The 21,044-nt window shown below is 49.9% G+C and overlaps 1 protein-coding gene across 7 annotated transcripts in view; it reads left to right on the forward strand.

The window, feature by feature from the left end:
• The window catches only part of shank3a (SH3 and multiple ankyrin repeat domains 3a), a 203,219-nt gene that overhangs the window by 101,939 nt on the left and 80,236 nt on the right, over window positions 1-21,044 (forward strand). For all 7 annotated transcript variants that reach the window (XR_007394607.1, XM_049006201.1, XM_049006200.1 and 4 more), the window contains 7 exons: window positions 2,126-2,234; window positions 4,254-4,405; window positions 5,790-5,957; window positions 8,619-8,735; window positions 14,917-14,994; window positions 18,120-18,186; window positions 19,567-19,888. Coding sequence is in view for 6 of the 7 variants with exons in the window: in XM_049006201.1 (XP_048862158.1) it covers window positions 2,126-2,234; window positions 4,254-4,405; window positions 5,790-5,957; window positions 8,619-8,735; window positions 14,917-14,994; window positions 18,120-18,186; window positions 19,567-19,888 (1,013 nt within the window). In the remaining variant the exon portion in view is untranslated. The remainder of the gene's footprint in view (window positions 1-2,125; window positions 2,235-4,253; window positions 4,406-5,789; window positions 5,958-8,618; window positions 8,736-14,916; window positions 14,995-18,119; window positions 18,187-19,566; window positions 19,889-21,044) is intronic.

Raw genomic sequence — 21,044 nt, forward strand, 5'->3', positions numbered from 1 at the left:
CATTTATGTACAGTCACATGGAATGGAACCTGCCGCCGGTCACGAGCTCGCAAACACAGCCTGCGGAGCGCATCGCCATCAGACACCAGCCACGTGTTTTCCCAGCGACACGCCGGAGAAAGTCGCGGCCGGCATTGTCCCTCTATGGAGCGTAAGATGGGAAAAAACAGCTCAGGCCTTGTCCCGTTCATGCCACGTGCGTCTTCCAGGCTGTGTGCGTGGCCCGCTTAGCTGCTTAGCCACATCCCTGCGGGCAGCGCGTGGGCGGCGAGTGGGCAGGAAGTGGGCAGCAGGTGCTCTGCCTGGACCGCGCTCACGGCCAAAAGCCCGTGGCCACTTTACATCCCTGCGGGGGAGCCACTGTTGTACCGTTGAGGAGCCCGTATATCCTGCCCGTCCAGTAAACACACGCACGTGTAAACGCTTAATGATTTTATATATACTTTATATTTGTGCTCCTAAACATCTCTGCTGCTCCCCTTCCTGTAGTAACGCGAGTGTGATTCTCCGTACGGTAGCGAGTGATCACCCGGCCTTCCCAGCCTGCCGCGTCTGCTCCCTTCCATAAAGCGCGTCCCACGCACGCACACACACACACACACACACACGCTCACACGCGCGCACAGGCACCAGCGGCAGCCACTGCTCCTTTTGAAGACCATCACCATAACAACGGCTTCGCACGTCTCAGGGAAAAAAAAAAAACCCAGAGCAAATCTCCATCACTCCGCTCGCACGCCCGCCGAGCGAGAGAGGCTCATCGCGCGATGTCTGTCCGTCAGCGTGGAGCAAGAACCGTCTCCGCCCGTGGACGGTGACCGTCTCGGGGAGGGAGGGAGGGGGTGCCAGCGGCGACCGTAGGATGCTCGAGTCCCGCCGCAGCGACGCGGGGCAGAACATCGCAGCTCATGGTGAGTGTGAGGGGGTCGCCCTGCGTGCGGGGGTGCCGGGGGGGGGGAGGTGGCGACGGGGAGGAATTACATAACTTCTCTGCTGTAGTATAATGGTGGGAATGCTGATGGTTTTACTTGTGGATCCAGGTTTTTACTGAGCTCCTCATGGTCTAAGCGGAGGGTTTTTCTGTCGGTTCATCGTTCGCCATCGATGATCGACACTGTGATTTTTCTTAAAGAGCGATTAGGCGTCAGAGCTAAAGTGCAGAAGAAGTGCGGAGTTACTGCACTTGAGGGTATCGACTGCGCCATGGTCGCTGATATCAGGGCTGGGATATGCCTGCACAGCACGGTGGCAGAGCTAACGGCAGACTCTCCTGCTAACGCCAGCACGGTGACCGATGCCCGGGTCATTGCGAAGGAAGGGCTTCAGTTAGGAAAGTCGCCACCTATGGGGCCAGAATAGTGGGGCGGACTGTAGGTACTCTCCCGGGGGGTATTGCCGTCCCTCCTGCCTCTTTTAAGAGGCAGAAGAGTCAGAGACAGGGGTCTCTGGGGATGGGGTAGTACAGCGCACCTCCTCCTTGATGGGCATGCTTCTTTTGTGGGTGATGAAGGACTCCTGATTCCACTCTTGTATCTTTGAGGAAGTTATTCAGCCCGAATACGGAAACGGGTGTAATTGTTCTGCCAAGAGGTCAGGCTGCCGTCCCGAGTGACTCCAAGCAGCTGCGGACCCGCCCTCTTGTGCTCCCTTGTTATTCCAAACATCGTCGTCTTTGTCCCGTCTCCAGGGTGATCGATATCTGCTCTGATTTATTACCTCAGAAGACGAGCACAGTGATGGGTAAACTTCAGGCTGATATCGTCCATGAGAAAACCACTCCGCTCCGTTGCCAATGACCTCACTAGTCTCCCATGCCTCCGATATTGGTGCCTCGAGTCGGGGACGTCCGAAGCAGCAACTCTGGTCATAATTACCTTATCTCACACTTCCGTGTTATCCAGCCCTCCACATATTGGCAAGTCTCTTGTGGTGTGAAGTGAGTTATGTGCAGGAGAGCAGCGTTACGCCACACTGCATCATTCATGAGTGGAGGGCACCACGGCGACATCACCACGATGGGGACGCAGAGCATTGATCAGAGACAATTTGGCCGTGGAGAGGCCCTCGAGGTGCTCGCCCTCTCCCACTTCTGCTCACGGCTCCTGCTTGCTCCTCTCGTCCCTAGGCAAACCTGAAGAAGTTCATGGAATATGTGCAGCAGAGGAACGTCGAAAAGGTCTCCAAGTTCCTGGAGAAAGGGCTCGATCCTAATTTCCAGGACCCAGAGACAGGAGGTAAGGCGTCTCCCCTGAGTCGGTCACCTCCTCCCAGCGGGGAGCTTGTTATAGCCAGCATAGACCAGGACCCCTGGCAGCCCCTCCAGGGGTTGTCCTCTGAAGCTGCCTGTCACCAACAGGGCCATCTAAACATATTTTCCTTCATCTGAGGGATGAGCTGGGCCCCAAGTGGATGAGGGAGGCAGCAGGGTGGAATAGGCTGAGGGAGAAGGTCGTGAGGGCGGGTAATCAGGCAGATAGAGAGCGTGGTACTGTGCGTGTGGCTCACGCCTCCCTCCGGCATAACCTATATCAGCTGTACAATTATAAATTTATATTTCTGATTTCCATGCCCCCTGTCCCCTGTCCCAGTGCAGTAAATGGCCCTTAATTCACAGGGCGGTACTTTCATCCACTGCTCGGTCAGCCGTATCGTTCAGTTTTTGCCGCCCGGGGGGCTCGAAAGCCAGCATCCACTCGCTGCTTTGCGTAATTTAAGATGAGGAGGTGCAGTCGAGCCTTGGCTCGCTGGACTCTGCGCCCCGCCCCCGGCATCTGCCCCACCCTGCCCTGCCTGCCACTGGTTCAGGGGACAGAGAGGTTTGACGAAAGCACTCCGGAGTTTATTCACTCCTTTGTTTGGAAACTCATTAGCGACGACCTTTCGTCTCGGGGAAAAGGTCCTGCGTGGGTGGGCTGTCAGGCGGGGTGGGGAGGCCCGGTTCCGCTTGGGCCGCATCATGAGCATTGGAAGTCCTTGGGCTGAAGTGACACTTTGTTGGAGCTGTCCGAAAACACCCAGCCAAGGGGACTGTAGAGATCCCAGCCCCTCACCACACAACATCTGACACAGAAGCAGTAGATGACATGGGTGGGCACCTAGGATGCCATATATTGAGGGAGCACCATCTTAGCCAGCCTGTTTGTCTCCCTACATGTTCCACAAACTGAAGGGGGCGCCGGCAGTGAAGTCTGCCTGAAGGAGGGGGTGGGGGAAACTGGCCTTGGGCTCCACATGGGGTTCCACCAGCACTGGTCCGGTGGGGTATGTAGGCTTCATCTGATTGGCCGGCTGCCTAAAACAGGGATGTAAAAGTCCTAATATGTGCCTGGGCAAAAATCACAGAATGTTCATGTAGGCTTTGGTCTGTGGCATCCAGTTTAACTGGTAGCTTGAGGGTTGGGCTGGTTTGACAGGGTGAAGTAGATGTTTGTGGGCATAGCTCAGTTTGTCTTCTCTGAAGGTGAATGACACTAATGAGTGCAGAGAAGCATGCTTAAGGTTTTCCGGGCGAATCTGGTCCATTTGTTCTGCTAGCGATGGGTTTTTGTTCACGATCTCTATTCACATATGAGTTTTACTGGATCGATTGGGATTTCGCTGGTTATGATGCGAAAAAAAAAAACACATACGCTTTTTAAGTAATCTAAACAACTTTTACAGTAACTTTATTAGGTAATGTGATGTAGGGAAGACAGAATGGGACTCTGTGAGGTCAAGTTGGTGCCGTCTCACCCCAGCTCACACGGATCCCTACGGGTTAGGGAAACTGGTTTATAGCTGGTTTAAACCAGTCTGAACCAGAAGATCCATGTATCTCAGCTGCCAGCATCTTTGTCAGCGCATGTGTCCCTTTTGTTTGAAGCTCCTCTGAAACGCAAGCCTTGAAGGAAGTGCACCCCTGGCACAGACACCTCCGTCTCAAATGAGAGCAGCAGCCAGAGACCAGCCCTACGCTGGCAAATGACGGAATTTGACGTCAGCAAGCTGAAAGTCTCGTGCCTTATTCATTAGTTATTTTGTTTGTTAATTAAGCTCTTTTCCGGTAATCTGTGAATGTGTTCCGAATTAGTTTGGGCTTACAGGGGACATTGCCTTGCTATCGTTTTCTCACTGCGTGCGGAGGGTAGGGGGCTTGCATTGGTTTTATGGAGGCAGTCAGGGTGTCAGACGGCCACAGGGTGTCAGGGTCTCTCTCTGTGACAGACTCCTAAACCCATGGTGAATCCGGTCTCTGTGTGTGTGTGCATGTGCAGAATCTCCCCTGACCATGGCAGCCCAGCTGGACGGCTGTGCGGAGCTGATCAAGGTGCTGAAGAATGGAGGCGCTCACCTGGACTTCAGGACCCGGGATGGCATAACGGCCCTGCACAAGGCTGTGAGGAGCAAGAACCACACGGCCCTCATCGTGAGTGAGATGGGCTCAAACGAGTCTTACAGCCCACACAGCTCGAGTAGCTCGCACAGCTGAGTCAGCTCACAGAGCTCATGCATCGCACACAGCTCTTGCAGTTCACACAGCTCACACAGCTCGATTAGCTCACACAGCTGAGACAGCTCACAGAGCTCATACAGTTCACATTACTGAGACAACTCATAGAACCCGTACAGTACAGCTCACACAGCTGAGAGAGCTCACATGACTCATATAGCTCATAGAACTCATACAGTACAGCTCACACAGCTAAGAGAGCTCACAGAGCTCACATGACTCATACAGCTCACAGAGCTCATGTAGCTCACAGAGCTCATACAGAATACACTGCTCATACAGCTCACACAGCTGAGAGAGCTCAGAGAGCTCACATGATTCATACAGCTCACAGAGCTCATGTAGCTCACAGAGCTCATACAGAATACAATGCTTATACAGCTCACACAGCTGAGAGAGCTCACAGAGCTCACATGATTCATACAGCTCACAGAGCTCATGTAGCTCACAGAGCTCATACAGAATACACTGCTCATACAGCTCACACAGCTGAGAGAGCTCACATGACTCATACAGCTCACACAGCTGGGACAGCTCAAAGAGCTCATCCAGCTCACACTGCTCACACATTTGAGACAGCTCAGAGAGCTCACATGACTCTTACAGCTCACAGAGCTCATGCTTATAGAACTCATGCAGCTCCCATAGATCATCCAGCTCACACCGCTCATGCAGCTCAGGAAACATAAACTGAGGATGAAATGCTTGGTGTGTTGTTTTTTAGAGGTAATTAAAAAAATCAGACATTGCCTTAAAATATGCATTTTGCCTCATGCGACATGCTGAAAATGGTTTGCTTGTCCCCACTAGGTTAGGAAAACCAGACACAAATCAGCCTGCAGTTGTTTAATGGAAGGCTAGCTTTCCTTTGGCATGAGCTGTCCCTGTGTCTCTTCCGTGGTTATACAGCGCTCTAGCCACATTCCAATTCTGATACATGCTCTCCTGTTGCTTGGATGTAGCGACACCCCATAATATTAATGCCGGCCCACCCAATCTGTTGATGTTCCTGCCGTATCTTCTTCTTTAAACTCCTTTTCTCACTTTTTTTACTCACATTTTTTGGTAAAATATTACCATTGGCTGTTGCCCCCCCCCCCCCCCCAAACAGCTGTGTCCCACCCACCCTCTCACATGGCGATGGTATCCCTGTGACTCAGCTGTGCACTTATGGACACTCATCAGCGATTCAGTCTCATTCCCTCATCCTGCATTCCCCGGTTTGGGGGTTAGGGTGGCCAATCCGGCTTACTGGTACCATCTTCCTAGATGTGTAGTTCAGCTTCAGTGTCCCCGGCAGACGCTGCTGGACCTGGGCGCGTCCCCGGACTACAAGGACAGCCGGGGCCTGAGTCCACTCTACCACAGCTCCATGGTGGGGGGAGACCCCTACTGCTGCGAGCTGCTGCTGCATGACCACGCACAGCTGGGCTGCATGGACGAGAACGGCTGGCAGGAGATCCACCAGGTAGGTGGCCGGCGACTTGCTCCGATGGGGGTTAGAGATTACAGATTAGGGGGTAGGCATTAGGGTTTATTCAGGAGTTAGACATTAGGCATTAAGAGGTAGGAATTCGTGGTTAGGGTTTTTGCGGCTAAGGATTACAGGTCAAGCATTAGGGGTTTGGGGTTAGAGTTTTTAGTGATTAGGATCCAGGGGTTAGGGATTAGTTGTTATGATGTGGGGATTTGTTGTTATGTATTGGGAATTAGTGGCTAGGATTTATGGGTTGGTGGTTAGGCTTTGCGATTTATGGTTAGGGGTAGGGCTGCACGATTCTGAAAAAAATGTGAATCGCGATATTTTTGCTTAGATTTCAGATCACGATTTTCTGTAACAATTTTTTTTTCTCAAATGTAAACAGTTATTGCACTCATTAAACTGCAAAAGGAAACACAACAAAATATGATTGTGCCAAACATATGATTGATCCAGGACCGGCATATCAGCTTCTGACAACAAAAAGGAAACGCTCAGTTGGCCATTCTGTTATGGTAACCAAAGCAGCCATAACAAAGGTTCCAGTACCGAAAGTACCAGTGCCGTACTTTTTTGGTACTTTGGGATGGAACTTGAAACACTTTCTTCTGCGAATGGTTATGCAAATATCCCGTCTCTGAAATGCAATACAACTGCCATCTTGAAAAGAGTTACGACCTTAGAAAATAATAAGCGAGGTAAAATAATAATAAAAATGATAATAATAATAATAGATATGTCTACAAATGAAGTGAGCCAAGCTTGCAATCTGGTCGGAAGAACCAGAGATTAGGATAACATAACAAGAAATACAGTATTTCGTATAATGTACTAGGACTGCACAGTATTGGAAAATTTGGAATGTGTATTGCAATGTGATTTGGTAATAAATATTAGCATATTTACAAAATATTAAAGGAGGTCAACATGAGTTTCTCACAAACCTGTCTAGAAGTGATTTAAACAGCAACGATGAAAATGATTATGATTGGCTCAGAGAACACAAGCTGCGCTCATGCAAAAGCAGCGGAGGTAAACTTTAAACTGATTTTTAAACATATACTAGATAATCTTGAAAAGGAATAGTAATTAAAACTGTAAAACTTGATAATTTTTTTCTCCTATGGCAAACTAAAAATGTTTTAGGGAAATCTAAACTCCCTCTCCAGGCTATAATGTCTGTGCTGAACTGAAGGAAAGAAAAATCCTGATCTTAATCTAGCCGCCTGGCAAAGTAAAAATTGCACATTCAGAACATGTGATGTAGGTATTAATATTGCACATTGTCCAGCTCTATAATATACTACAGCAATCTTTCAAATTCAGTACAAAAAACCCCACCTCGCATTGTGATGTCATTCAGAACCAGTATCAGATTTTACGCCAGTGGAAAAGCAGCACCTTGAAGTACCGTACTTTTGGTACTTATTGAAGTACCAAAAGTAGGGTACCTGGTACAGTGGAAACGCTCCCTTTAAAGAGAATTCAGAATTTTGGGACGCTTGAGACTAGTAGGAAAATTAGGAGCGCTTGTCTTGATCCAGCAGATGTAATACAACGTAGAAGAACCATCATAGAATCATAGAGGTGTGATTGGAGATCACAATTTTTTACAATTAATTGTGCAGCCCTGGTTAGGGGTTAGGGATTAGTGGTTAGGGCTTTAGGGTATGAGAGGTGAATTAGTGCAGGAGTCCATATGAATGTCCCAGTCTTGTCTACACTGAAAAGTGCTAGTTCCTGTGATCCGGTGACCTCCATCCCAAGGGACGCCCATGGCAAGTGGCTGACAAACATGGTTAAGAATACCACCAAGGAGACAAAATCCCCTGCAGACAATTTGGTGATGCGGGGTTCAAAATTCCAGGCATTAGGGGTCTGTGATCAGAGAGAAACCCTGTAGGACTCCTTCAGTCCAGTGGCTGTATTTGAGAAAGATGTGTGTTTCCCGGGGTGTCCAGGCTCTGCCACGCAGGGGAAGATGGATGGGAGGGGCTAGTGGGCGTGGCCATGCAGATCACAGTGATCCATGTACCCCTGAAATCCGAGTCGGAGCGAGAGGAGCAGACTGGTTCACAAATAAATTAATTCACTTTTTAACAGCATTTTTCATTGTCAGGAAAGGACACAATAGTTAATAGGGGAGGCATATTGAATAATGTGCCGTATAATGGAAGCTTTGATGGGCTGAGCTATGATTTTCATTTTAGCTGTAATGCATGGGCTAAGAGTGTAAAAAAAATGGAATGGCTATGATTGTATAGGGGTCCTGTGAAAAGGAGATTATTCCTAATAATGGCTTTTCCAATGAATAGTGAGACTGCGGCTTCCAGGAGGGAAAGGGGCCCCTCATACTCGTCCATGTCCCTGGTGAGAGTCAGAGAGGGCAGAGTGGGTGGGTTCATTTATAATGGAAGGCCTCCCACATGATTGACTCATATACTGGCTTTTGGTGGGTAGGGGAACAGGGCTGACAGTTACAGTCACACTGTAGCTCCGGCGTGCCAGGTCTCACACTCACACGCACACCCAACCCAACTCCCTGAGAGGTCAAGCACAAGGCCAAAGGTCACAGAGAGCACACGTGCTTGTTAGTGAGCTCCTTCGACTGCCCCGCCCATGACGTGAGCGTGTCGTCGCCCCCTGCAGGCCTGCCGCCACGGCCACGTGCAGCACCTGGAGCACCTACTGTTCTACGGGGCGAACATGAGCGCGCAGAATGCTTCGGGGAACACAGCACTGCATGTCTGCGCCCTCTACAATCAGGTAGGTGAACCCCCTCCCTCCTCTTTCATCTCTCTCTAACACAGGTGTCTCTGATTTGACCCGTTCCCACCTTCTGACTGGGTCATGCTGTTCGCTGCACACCTTTGATCGCAGCACATGCCCTGACATGCCGTATCACCGCAACCCCCCACATCAGAAACCTGAGCGTCTCTTAATCTCCGCCCACCTGAAATATTAAGTGATGATGAATTAACATCCTCTGCTTGGCATTAACAGCTGAACTTTCTTTCCCATGCTCTCCGCTCGTTAAATCGCGTAATTAATTAGCGCTGGGCCTCGTGCCCCTGCCACCTCATGACGAGCTCGCCCCACCGGGAGCCCCCGCCCAATGTGCAGCTCTTCCCTCAAACACCAACCCTCCCCAGCGTATCTGGGTGCAGAAACTGTCTGTCATGCTGTGTGGTCATTCGATATCTCTTTTGAATGCTAGTTGATTGGTGAAAATTGTTGGAATTTTTCGATAAATATGTGCAAATGATCGTGGCTAACAAGTCGGGAGGCAGCGCGCGTTTCAGGAACAAAGTAGCTCTTTTTGTGATCACAGTCCGTGTCATGTTTATGGTTAGCAGACACTAAGAGGACATCACCACAGTCACATGGGGGCACTGAGCCAATCAGAATCCAGGACCGTTCGCGCTTACCCCCAAGCCCCTCCTCTTGCAGATCGAAGGTCACATGACCTGGTTTGCCGATTTGACGACTTTATGGATTCTATGCTTGCATGGCTGTGGAGGGGGTTGGAATCGGACCTGCTTTGTTGATCCAGGCTCTGACCCAGCAATCCTTCTGGCTGTTGACATGCTGAAGGTGGGGGGAGGGGCGGAGGGAGGCTGCGGCTCTGACCCATGAAACCCTAGCCTACCGCCCTCCACCCCCCCCCCCTTCACTTGCTGCTGGTGCCCACATTCTCTCTGGCATGCGGAGGGAGAGTTCATGGCACAGCACCACTTCTGGCAGTGGGGTGGTATGAGTCATACTGCTTTCCTGGGTAAATATTTAGCGTTCCAAGGTAATGGTGCATGTTCACCACAATGGAAACAAGCGCAAGTCCCCACTTTGCATTTCCCGGGCAAGCCATGCCAAATGCTTGCTCTTCCCTGGTCTGTGCTTTATCCTGGTGTAAGAACTCTAAATGGATGTAAAACCCCAAGTCGTGTTGAGACAGGATGTCATGCTGCCTCTTCCTCAGCCGCCAGTTGACTGGACACAGCTTAAACCAGTCATATCCTTCTTAAAGACTCAGGGACAGATTTCATTGGTTATTCTTGCACGGGACTGAAATCCCGCTTCACATCTGCACGATTCCCCGTTGACAGGAGCAGTTATCACTGATCATATTCGCTTTTCAGGCTTCTGGAGAGAATCCACTGTGAGGCCTGCATTCTGGAAGCATCCGTCAAAGTCCTTGCCGAGATGGCTGTTTAACTCCTGAGAGAACTGCCACCCCCCCAGAAATGACAGCATCTGATTGGGAGCATCACTATAGGGTGCATGGAGTGTTTGGGGGGAAATTTGTTTTGGGGGAGCGGGTGCTGCAGTGAGGAGATCAGGCATTGATCATGGCTCAGTGGGGGAGGGGGGGCGCTCGCGTTATGTCAGCCATCGACCTGCCAGATCAATGGTCACTCCGGCTCTGTGAATAAACACATAGGGATTGTATTCAGGGCAGCTGGGGGAGTGGGGGTGGGTGTGAGCACCTACGGGGGGGCCTGCTTCCCTCCCTTCGCTGTCTGCCGGCGGTGGCCCCCCCTCTCTTCACCTGAATGCCGCGTTCAGCTGCCGCCACAGGCACGGGAGACTGGGCCTGACTGTCAATGAGTCCGCTGTCTGCTAGCGGAGCCGAGGCATGCTGGGATACGCAGGGTGGATTCCCGAATCGGGTGCAGAGAGAATTGGTGCTCTCAAAGCGGCCTTTTGTCCCTTCACAGATGGAGCTGTGTCCCAAAAGCAGTATCCCTGCTCACTGGGCTGTAATATACCGGCGATTTCCCTCAATTTTTATACTGTGAGGGTTTCAGCTCGGTGGCATCTTATATAAAATTTCCTGGGGATACTTGGCCATTACCTACACTACTCTAATGACGGCACTGAGGATTTGCGGCACACTGAATTGTAACTGGAAGATGGTGTTATTTAAACACATGAAGAGCTTCTCCCCGTGTGCGAAGTGATCCTTGCTTTGCGTGGCATAATCCTTTAGACCAGCAGTGCAAAATAAATTAATCCAGCCAAAGACTCAACGGTCAGAATGGGAATGAGGCTTGAATGTAGCCAATTTGAACTTACAAGAGCAAATATTTAATAATATGGTCCTTGTGATGTCTTTCCTGCTTAAAAATCGCTTTTGTTAAACAGCCGCTTCTGTGTAGGTTTTAGCACATGGCAGTGTCTGTGTAAAGTTGCCCTGAGTTTCTCTGGACACAAAGGGAAAGAAAATTGGACGGTATGTGGAATAATTGTGATTTTGACGACAGCTGAAGTGAACTTCAGGGCCATTCAGAGCAGAGCGCCTCAGCCTGTGCTTTGTCTCCCTCTGGTGGACATATTCCTTTAACTGCGGATACGGTACTTTTTCAACCGAAGATCTAACCACATCTGAAGCCTTTCCCAATCCAAAAGAACGCATTCCTCCTGACTGAATACATTTCAGCGACTTTTAAGACTCGTACAATGTGAACTTAATACAGAAATATAAATTCAGAAATATATTTTTGGTTATAAAATGTCAGTTGTTCAAAACTACAAATACATCCCCTATTGCTAAAAAATGTCATGTATATACGAATATAATAAACAAACAACAAGCACACTTTATTTTCCAGTTGCGCAAGTACAGGAACATTGGAATGCTTCTCTTCGCTGACCGATCTTGCTCTCCATAAATTGGGGGGGGGGGGGGGGGGGGTGCAGGGTCAGCTGGGGGTTAAGGGCTTTGTTGAAAGGCCCACGCACATGTAACTTATCTCCCGAGGCGATCTTCTGCCCACAGGCACAGAGACTTAGCTCATGGCAATATGATTTACTCAGTATTTTTGTATATTCCTAAATCGATTTTTTTTGCGTGCTGCAGCGTAACCGCATAACGCCACGCGTGACAGTTTCGCCTAAGTCTGAACATGGAGCGGAACTTCCACCAGCATTCGTAAGGCCTGAAATAGAAATTTCAGGGGGTTAGATTCCCTCTCTGTGTCGGTCTCCTCCTGTAGTGTTAGGTTCTTATCCTGTCGGTCCGGCTCAGTTCGTTTCAGCGCAGCGCCCTTGCCGCTATCTCCCGATCCTCACACGTGCCAGTGTAGCGCACATGGTCCCGTTTCCGTGAATTAAACATACATATTGTATAACGTTATAATAAATGCCTGCATTTCTAATGATAGGGCTCTTCTCTTTATCATGGAAAACTTTCACTGGTAATTATTATTGGGTTGATTTCAGTTGTTTGTGTTTCATAGGGAAGTAGACAAATGTTGACATTGTTTGTCCACAATAAAATTATTACAGCATAAATTTTGCTTTGAATTGTTTATATTTTTAATATTTATATTTCTGTGGTTTTTTTGAACAATGTGTTTTTAAAATTTCTAGAGACAATGCATGATTCATTAGGGCAATAGTCATTTTCAGAAGTGTTAATTTTTCATTGTTTAATGGTGGGAGTTAGATTTCCGGTGTATAATTTCATTTTTGTGGCCTTCATTAGCCGTTATCTTTAATTTTGACCACAAGGGGGTGCTGTTAGCATTCCACAGCGCCGATTTTGCGGCTTCCCGGTGCTGTTTGAGCGTATGGACAGCCGCTCGCACGTAGCTGGTCGTCTAAGGCCAAGTGGATTTAATAAAATTTCAGTCGTCTTCAGTATCAGTCTGACCATCATACTAACTACATGACCCATCTTCCGGTGCAGTGAGAGAAAATGCATTTTTAAGGGATGGCACAATTCACAGCTAAGAGGTTGTCGCTCTTAGGAGCTGCTTTTAGGCGGTAAGTGGGGACCTGCCCTAAGTTGTTCTGGTACCCTAGGCGAAATGCTGCTGTGGGGGGGGCGCACAGAAGAAGTAACCAATTAAAAACGCTTTTAAAAAATGACATGATAGCAAAGAGTATCTGGGTGCTAACTAACTAGCACATATGTGCTTTACAAGAAAAGTAGCGAAATATTAAAACTAGTCTGCATGACTAATGTCACAGGGCACCACTAGAGATGTTCTCATTTTTCCGTAGCTCTTTGGCGCCCCCTAGTCAAATGGACTCTGGCCTATATTATCTTAGCCTTTATTGATGAGTTTGGGAAGGCAGCGTGATCAGCATAAATGAAACTTATTCAGTTCTGTACAGGGTACGTTATTACGGCATGTTAATTTGTGATCTGTGCTGCTGTTAAACTGTGGGGCCAAGCGGAGCCAGGCACCCGCTCTGAATATTCCCATCCAGGCGCGCTTAATTCTGCCAAAACGGCGCCGGGACCCCATCCAGGCTGCATTTTTCAAAATGCCCAGCGGAATCCGAGATCTCTTTAATTAAAAACTTGCAGATTGAGCATAAATCCCCCTACAGCCTCGGGAGGAGGGAGGATGATCCCGGCAACGCGGGAGTCGGAGGCGGTGGGGAGAGGGAGCCCAGTGTCTGGCGAGCAGAAGCAAGAATCGCACTGGGAGTCTTGAGTGTCTGGGGGATGGGGCCTGCAGAGCCACCCAGCTCAAGGAAAGGAAACACCCCCTCCCCCTTCACCATCAATATTCCACGCAGTGCCGTCGGCTGAAATGCAGCCTTTTCCTGCGTGTGGACCGGGGCTTCCGCTGCCCATACAGACTCCGCGTTACGGATGTGCTGCTGCAGCCCGGCAGGAGAAATTGGGGTCGGCAGCTCCCACGATGCGCTGTGTGCACACCTCGGCTGTGGCCGAACTGTCAGACCTCTAGACGCAGTTCCCCGCTGCCCGGAGCAGATTGACCGCCATCTGCTGACGGGGAGGCTGTCTAGCACCAGCTTCCCGCTCGCACATTCCCGCATCATCCTAATATCAGTCGGCTCATTCCTCCCAAACCCCCCAGGATGGGCTGTAGCGCCAGAGCCCTCGGCCCGCCCAGATTGGCTTGTGGCTCCTCCCCTCCAGGGTGATGGTCAGTGCGCACTGGCAGACGACCCACAGCTTTTATCCTTCCCGTTTTCCGACACCATGTGTCGTGGCTAAAGCACGTCACCACGCCCCATTAAAGCTAATAAAGGTGCCATCTCAGTGCGGCATCTGCTTCTGGGCCACTGCGCCTGTAAACACCCCCCTTGTCCGGCCCTGGATTCCAGACACGGCTTTGGCTTCTTATGTATCGGAACATGGTGATTCCTACTCACACCATCCAGTCAGTAACATGTAACATGTGCCAGAGACAGTGTGCGCAAATCAAAACAAAGGAACCGCAGGGGTTCGTGTAAATCGAAGCATAAGCAGAAAATGTAGCCGAGTACAGTATAAATATATCAATTAAATATAAATAATAACAGAAATGGCTCAAATAGGAAATAGCACTGGGCAGAATAATGATCAGTGCAGTAAAGTGTACTGTGCCTTAATGAGGTGGCAGTATGATTGCTCTGTATTGAGTTGATGAACTGCAGAGGGGAAAGCAGCCCAAAGCCTTTAGGGGACAGTAACCCGAGGTGAGAGTCCATCTATCTCAGTCTCTGGGCACTGGCATCAGTCACCTGCCTCTCCACAGCTCGCTGGATCTCACCACGGCTGTGGAAGCATTTTCTCAAGGCTCTCATTGTTCTGTCGACTTCCCGGTTCTTTCGGTTCTGTTGGGTTCCCACCTGTGAGCTTGCGGGGGAGGTTCTCTCCCTGAGCTGATCACAGGAGGTCGTACATGGAGGCCTTGGGTCAGTACCACATTCCAGAAGAAAATGCTCTCATAGCAACTTATTGGCCAGATGTCCAGCTGTAGTGTGATGGAATGTGTGATGTCTGCCAGTTCTGGAGGACAGATCTGGTTTTTGTGTACAGTAGCCTCCTCACCTTCATTTGCAGAACCATTTTGCCGTCCTCTAAAATTCTGTCATAACACTTGGGGGGTTTAAACGGGGAATGAAGTGGTATGTGGAGAAATCACATCTTCAGTGGCGTTTCATCCAGAGAACTGATGGATTCACTTTGTCTTCGTTTTTTCAGGATAGCTGTGCCAGAGTTCTGCTGTTTCGGGGAGCAAATAAAGAAATTAAGAACTACAACAGTCAAACAGCATTCCAGGTAAGGAGAAGATCGCCTGTTTCACCTTCAGTCCTGATAGCGACAGGAGGTGCTCACTGAGCTCTGCGATCTCTTCCAGGCCAGGTGGACGGACTACCTCCCACTTTACTGCACTTAAACAGCAATTACAGGACTCATTTCACACCGGAGGTATGAGGTAACCTAACCAGTTATCTCATTGGCATATCACAGGCGTCACAGGAAGCGGGCGCCGATACCTCGTTTCGCTCCACCCTCAACCTCTTTAACGCTTTGACTGAACTCATCTGAGAGTAAAACTAACTGCATGCAGTATTAGACTGCCACTGGGAGGTGCTAGAGAGCAGAGGTTTAGTCTTATTCCATGCTTTAAACTGTAGCTCCAGCATGGTAGACCTGTGCTCAGACAGGACTTTTTTTTTACCCAAAAAGTCCCTAATTCGAGGGATTATCCCAGAACTCGTGGATGTGCCACCACTTACAGTGGGAGGCGCTTGGTGATTTGGGACTCACCCCAGGGGCCGTAATCGCAATAAATGCAGGCCGCTTCTGCCCTTGGCACAGTGCAGATGGTCTCGGCGCTCGCCGGCGATTCTTCATAGGAGTCACTGTGCTGTATTACCACACCTACTGCTGAGGAGCATCTTGCAGCCGATCCCACCCCCCTCCCCGATGCTGAGACGCTACAGAAATCACATACAGGTTACTGGCACCTTTACTAGAGCTGACCTGGCATTTACATCTTCACAGAGGAAAACAGACGACCGACATGGTTTAAAGAAACAGACACAAACCTAAAGGAGCACTGCAGCGTATATATCTGAGGTATAAGGAGGGCTTCAGTTTTCCTCTGTAAAAATGACAGGTCTGTTCTTAGCTACATTTCAGCTTGTTTTGCATGCTAATGATTCACTGATGGGCCCATGACTTCCTCTGCAATGCATTATGGTCCAGGGTTTGACAAAGCGTCATGAAGAAGGTAGAGTGAAAATGTACACTCACCACACTACATGGCCCCGCTACTGCTCCTCCTCCCACAGATCTCCCTTGAAAGCAGCCGGCAGCTGCGATGTAGAGAGGCTTAGGTGCGGACGTCTCTTAAGAGAAGGTGCGGGGAGTTAAGATGCAGCCTGGCATCCTCAAAGAGGCAACACTTGCTGTCACAGAGCGGTGTCTTTCAGAGATATGGCTTGATGGCTAAATAGGCCTCTGGAGTAGAAGTTCATTGTTAAATCAGCACCTGATCCTGCCTCACGTAGGCAAATTTAGCCTGATTTATTTGCCAAAAGGGCAGGAGCACTTGATAGGGTACTGTAAGTGGATTGAGCAAATAGGAAAATCATCTGAGAGCTGTTGAATCGGCCCTTGGTGAGGCAACAGGGGCACAGGGACATTTTCTGAGAGAGAGGAGAGGTTCCTGACCTCCAGAGAAGGCAGAGAGATTCATCACCTCCAGAGATGGAGGTGATGTTCCTGACCTTCAGAGAGGAAGGAGAGGTTCCTGACTTCCATAGAGGGAGAAGAGGTTTATGAGCTCCAGAGAGGGAGGAGAGATTCCTAACCTCCCATGAATTGAGGAGATCTTCCTGACCTCCAGAGTGTGAGGAAAGATTCCTAACCTCCAGAGATGGAGGAGATCTTCCTCACCTCCAGAGTGGGAGGAGAGATTCCTGACCTCTATAAAGAGTGGAAAGGTTAATGAGCTTCAAATAGGGTGGAGAGGTTTATGACCTCTAAAATGGAGGAGAGGGTCACGACCTCTGAGATGGAGCAGCAGGTCATATCCCATCAGTGCCACTCTGGAGATCAGAACTGTATCCTGAACTGAGCTGTGTTCACTAACAGGCGGCTGGACAGGGAGCCTCAAGGCCAGTCGGATTGAGTTGTGACACCTTCAGAATCCCACAAAGCAATGGGGGTTTAGCAGGAACCATACAGCCCATGGTTAAAACCTATGAAGGGAAAAACCTGCTTGGTGAGAGACTAGGAACAGAATGTGCTGGTACTCCTCCTTTCTTCGGGGCTGGAAGCGATGATCCACCAAATGATCCACCAAATCAAACATCTAAAAGTAAACACATATAAATCTCTTCTTCAACCTGCATTCAGCTTTACAAATAGAAGTCACGGTGTTAGTCGTTAGGTTTAGGGGGTGGGGAGGAGAGGCAGGGGGCTGGGTGCAGAACTTGGAGATAATTAAACAAAGATGGAATTTAATCTCCTGACTGTTCAATACCGACCTCGGACATGTAACTCCTGGCTTTATGATTTCAGATCTGTTTTTCATGAGGCTGGTTAGGTCGGTTTCAAAGGCAGTTCACCGGGAGGCAGCCTGATATTGCTATAGATCATATTGCATATATATTACATGCAGTGACCTGTGCTCCGGGAGCCAGAACGTGCCTCAGAAAGGATGGAATTTTGATGAGCTTCTCCCCGGAATGGTTGTGAGCGAGGAGGCGGCGTGGGAGGGTGTTGAGGGACGATGTTGGAGGCTGTAAGGCGGTTCATTCAACAAATAAGCCAAGAACTTTGCTGGATCACCGGCAGGGCTGGACTGGGATTAAAAATCAGCCCTGGACTTTTCGGAATAAGTTCCCCCCATGATAAGTTTTGTTGACTGGGGGGGTCCCCTCAATGAATTTACCAGATGGCCAGTCCAGCTCTAATCTCTGCAAGCAAGTCTGCTTAGTGGGTCCTCAGATTTGACTAAGCTGTCATACAGGTGGTGTGTTTTTGGAGGTTCAGTGTAATCGCTTAGCATGGCGATGACATGGCGGTACACAAGGCAGGGTGTCACTGAGGTGGCGGTATTGGAAAGACGTGCAGCAGAGTCTCAGCTCCCCAGGGACATAGCGGCCTGTTACCCCCTCCCTGCTGCTCGTCACCCACAGTCACTCCGCCAACCTGGTACAGTACACGTGTTTCTGGGTCTTGCAATTAAAATATTAATAATTTCTTTAGAATGGAAAAAAAACATTTATCAGAGCAAATGTGAACAACATTTTGTTGTTTTGTGGGGCAGTGTTAGTTACTAAGTAATATTTATTAAATAAGAACGTTTATTCATTCTCCCGCCGGCACGTGTCATTAACGTTTGGCTCTCTGTTAACTCTGGGGTCCCCTTTGTGGTTGTATTCATGCAGGTGGCCATTATCGCTGGGAATTTCGACCTGGCGGAGATCATAAAGATCCACAAAGTATCAGATGTAGGTAAGTCAACGGCGGCCTTGAGTATGAATGGCTGTATATGTCTCCATGACAACCGTGGCTCTGGTGGCAACTGCTAAATTTAAAACGGGTTGCGCTGCCCAATCTTGACCAACATTGTGTATTTCGGGATGGTCACAGAGTGGGATCGCTAGGGTTACTTTAACACTGGCAGTGTTATTCTGAGTCTGGCTAATAATCAAACTCACGCTACCAGTTTTGCTCACCGAATACTCTAGATGGTGCTTCGCCAAGACCAGATGTCTTATCACAGTCACTGGATTCACGAGCGTCTGCCTCTAATTGTAATCACCTTAAACATACTTTCCATGGTGATTTAGTTACTGAAAAAACGTGCAGATAAACAGCTTTACCATAAAAGTTGGAATGAGCTTGCTATAATTAGAAAGTATGTTACAGGTACAGAGACTTACCATGGAAACAGGTTGCCATGGAAATAGGTGGTTTTTTGCTGTTTTGTGTGAATTTGAGGTTATAGACAGGATTTTTATGTACAAACCCTTCACACGTTTGTCTGACTTGGGTTGTAATTTGATGACCGTTGTTTCTAGCGTATGGTTAGCTTTGTGCTGGCAGCCCTTCGCCGGCTGTCAGGTGACTGGCGGCTGTCCCGCACGGACACTCCTGCTAAGTTTACGTGGTAAGAAGGAGCGGGCTGAAGCTGATTATACAGCCTCGTCGGCTTGACGCTCGGCCATCAGGATGGGCTCTCCTTCAGGTCCTCCACTGGCAGGCTTGCTATTACATCGGTGTCATCGGGACAGATTCTGGTACCACAATTCAGTGGCCTGCCGGCTGTATACAGTGTAGGGTCAGTGGTGCAGTGACACATAAAAGTGTTGTATCACGCCTAAGGTGTGTCTGTCGGGTTTGTCGCCGTGCCCCGGGGCGAATGCAGTGGCACGAGGGCGTTACTGGAAAATGGCAGCCCCTGCTGGTTGCCGTGCGAAAGCTCTGGGATCCCGTGGACTGAATCGCGCATCTCCGTTAGACTGCAGTATCCTGTTCTGAAGTCGTCTTGAAGATGTGTGGTTTTGGGGTGATTCACAGCCCAGGCTGAGAGGGGGAGCCCCCACCCCGAACCCAAACTCATCCTCTCGTTACGGGGTTCTGGTCGCCACTCAATACGGAGCAGGTCTTGTGGAAACGTTTAGGATGGATCAGGGTGCTGGGCTTTCCTGTTACTCTTTAGCATGAAACATGCCTCTGGTTGTCTTTGAAATGTTGGTTGTTAATGTCAGTGGTAAGCGATGAAAATGCAGTGTTCTGTAGTGATTTTCGGGCATCAGGGGGTTTGAGGTAAATAATTCCTGTGTTTAACACCCCCTCCTCATTTGCCCCCCCCCCCCCCCCCCCCCCCAGTGCCTTTCAGGGAAACCCCGTCGTATACCAGCCGGCGACGGGCCACGGGCACCGGCACGCTCACGTCGCCACGCTCGCTGCTGCGCTCCACCAGTGACAACAACCTGAACGCTGATGGCCGGCCTGCCAACTCTCCGGCACCATCCCTGCGCAGCCTGCCCCCGCTGGCCGGGCCTCCGCCGCCTCCGCCGGATGTGGCCGACAGCAGCTTGCAGAGCACAGCCAGCTCCCGCAGCTCGCACTCCCGCTCACCATCCCTGCAGTGCGTGCAGGAGGAGGCCGACAAGCTCAGCCTGCCCCGACCCGGCCGAGGCCGCCTCAGGTAGGTCCCATCACTCTATTGCCCTCTCCTCCTCAGTGCTCCTCTCTGCTCCTCTCTACTCCTTAGTTCTCTTTTCTGTTCCTCTCTCCTCCTTGGTGCTTCTCTCCATTTTTCCTCTCCTGCTCCTTGTTCCTTTCTCAGTTTCTCTCCTCCTCAGTGCTCCTTTCTCCACTCCTGCCTAGTGCTCTTCCTTCACTTTCCCCCCTCCTCACTGCTCCACTCCTCCTTCTCTACTCCTCAGTGTTCCTCTCTGTTCCTTTCTCTTCCTCGGTGCTCCTCTCTCCTTTTCTCTCCTCCACAGTGCTCCTCTTGCCTTTCCTCCTCTCCTTACTGATCCCCTTTCCTCAGTGTTCCCTAAGAATAGTGCTCCTTTCTACTCCACTACTTTTCTCTCCTTATCTGTGTTCCTCCTGCTCTCAACTACTTTCAACTCCTCTCTACTTCCTTGTGTTTCACACCTTATCATTTCTCTTTAACGCTTTCATTTCATTTCTCCTTATTTCCTTATTTAATTTAATTTCTCCTCATTGTACCTTGTCATCCCTACACCCCATCCTCTGCGCCTCTCTCCAAAATGGCCGTCAGTTTGTTGTTTAACCCACATGAGCTAGAGCACATCCTGAATGTGTCCCTGTGCCGGACGGGAATCATCAGCAGGTCTGAAAGGGCAGCTTGTCCCCTTTGCCAAGTGAGTCATCGAGGGCCGTAGGAGCCGCGTGCTGGCAGGGCGCCCCCTGCTGGGGGCAGGAGGACAGCACCACTCTGCAGAGAACACAGATGACAGCCCCCCTAGGTTGCGAGAATGAGCACCAGATGGACACCTTTAATAATGATCACCGTGGAGAGCACAGGAGTTTGCTGGCAAAGGGCAGCTCAGCCTCCGTGTGGCACCATTGACTGGCAGGCGGGGCAGTGGGCAGGGCGGTGCATGAGGAAGGGAGGCCTGTTTCCATCCGCTTGGATATCCCACCGATGGAGGGAGTCCCTCTGGTGTTTAAATGCCGGCACAGCGGGCATAAGGAACGCCCAACAGACTGGAGATTTATCATCATGTCTTGGTTTTGGCCCTCTCCATTCCAGGAGCTTCACGTTGATTCCGTTGGCAGTCTCGGGCTGCTGGATCACACACCCATTTTACGTGAGTAAAAGGAGGACA

The sequence above is a fragment of the Brienomyrus brachyistius genome, chromosome 1, assembly GCF_023856365.1.
Source record: "Brienomyrus brachyistius isolate T26 chromosome 1, BBRACH_0.4, whole genome shotgun sequence".
NCBI lineage: Eukaryota > Metazoa > Chordata > Actinopteri > Osteoglossiformes > Mormyridae > Brienomyrus > Brienomyrus brachyistius.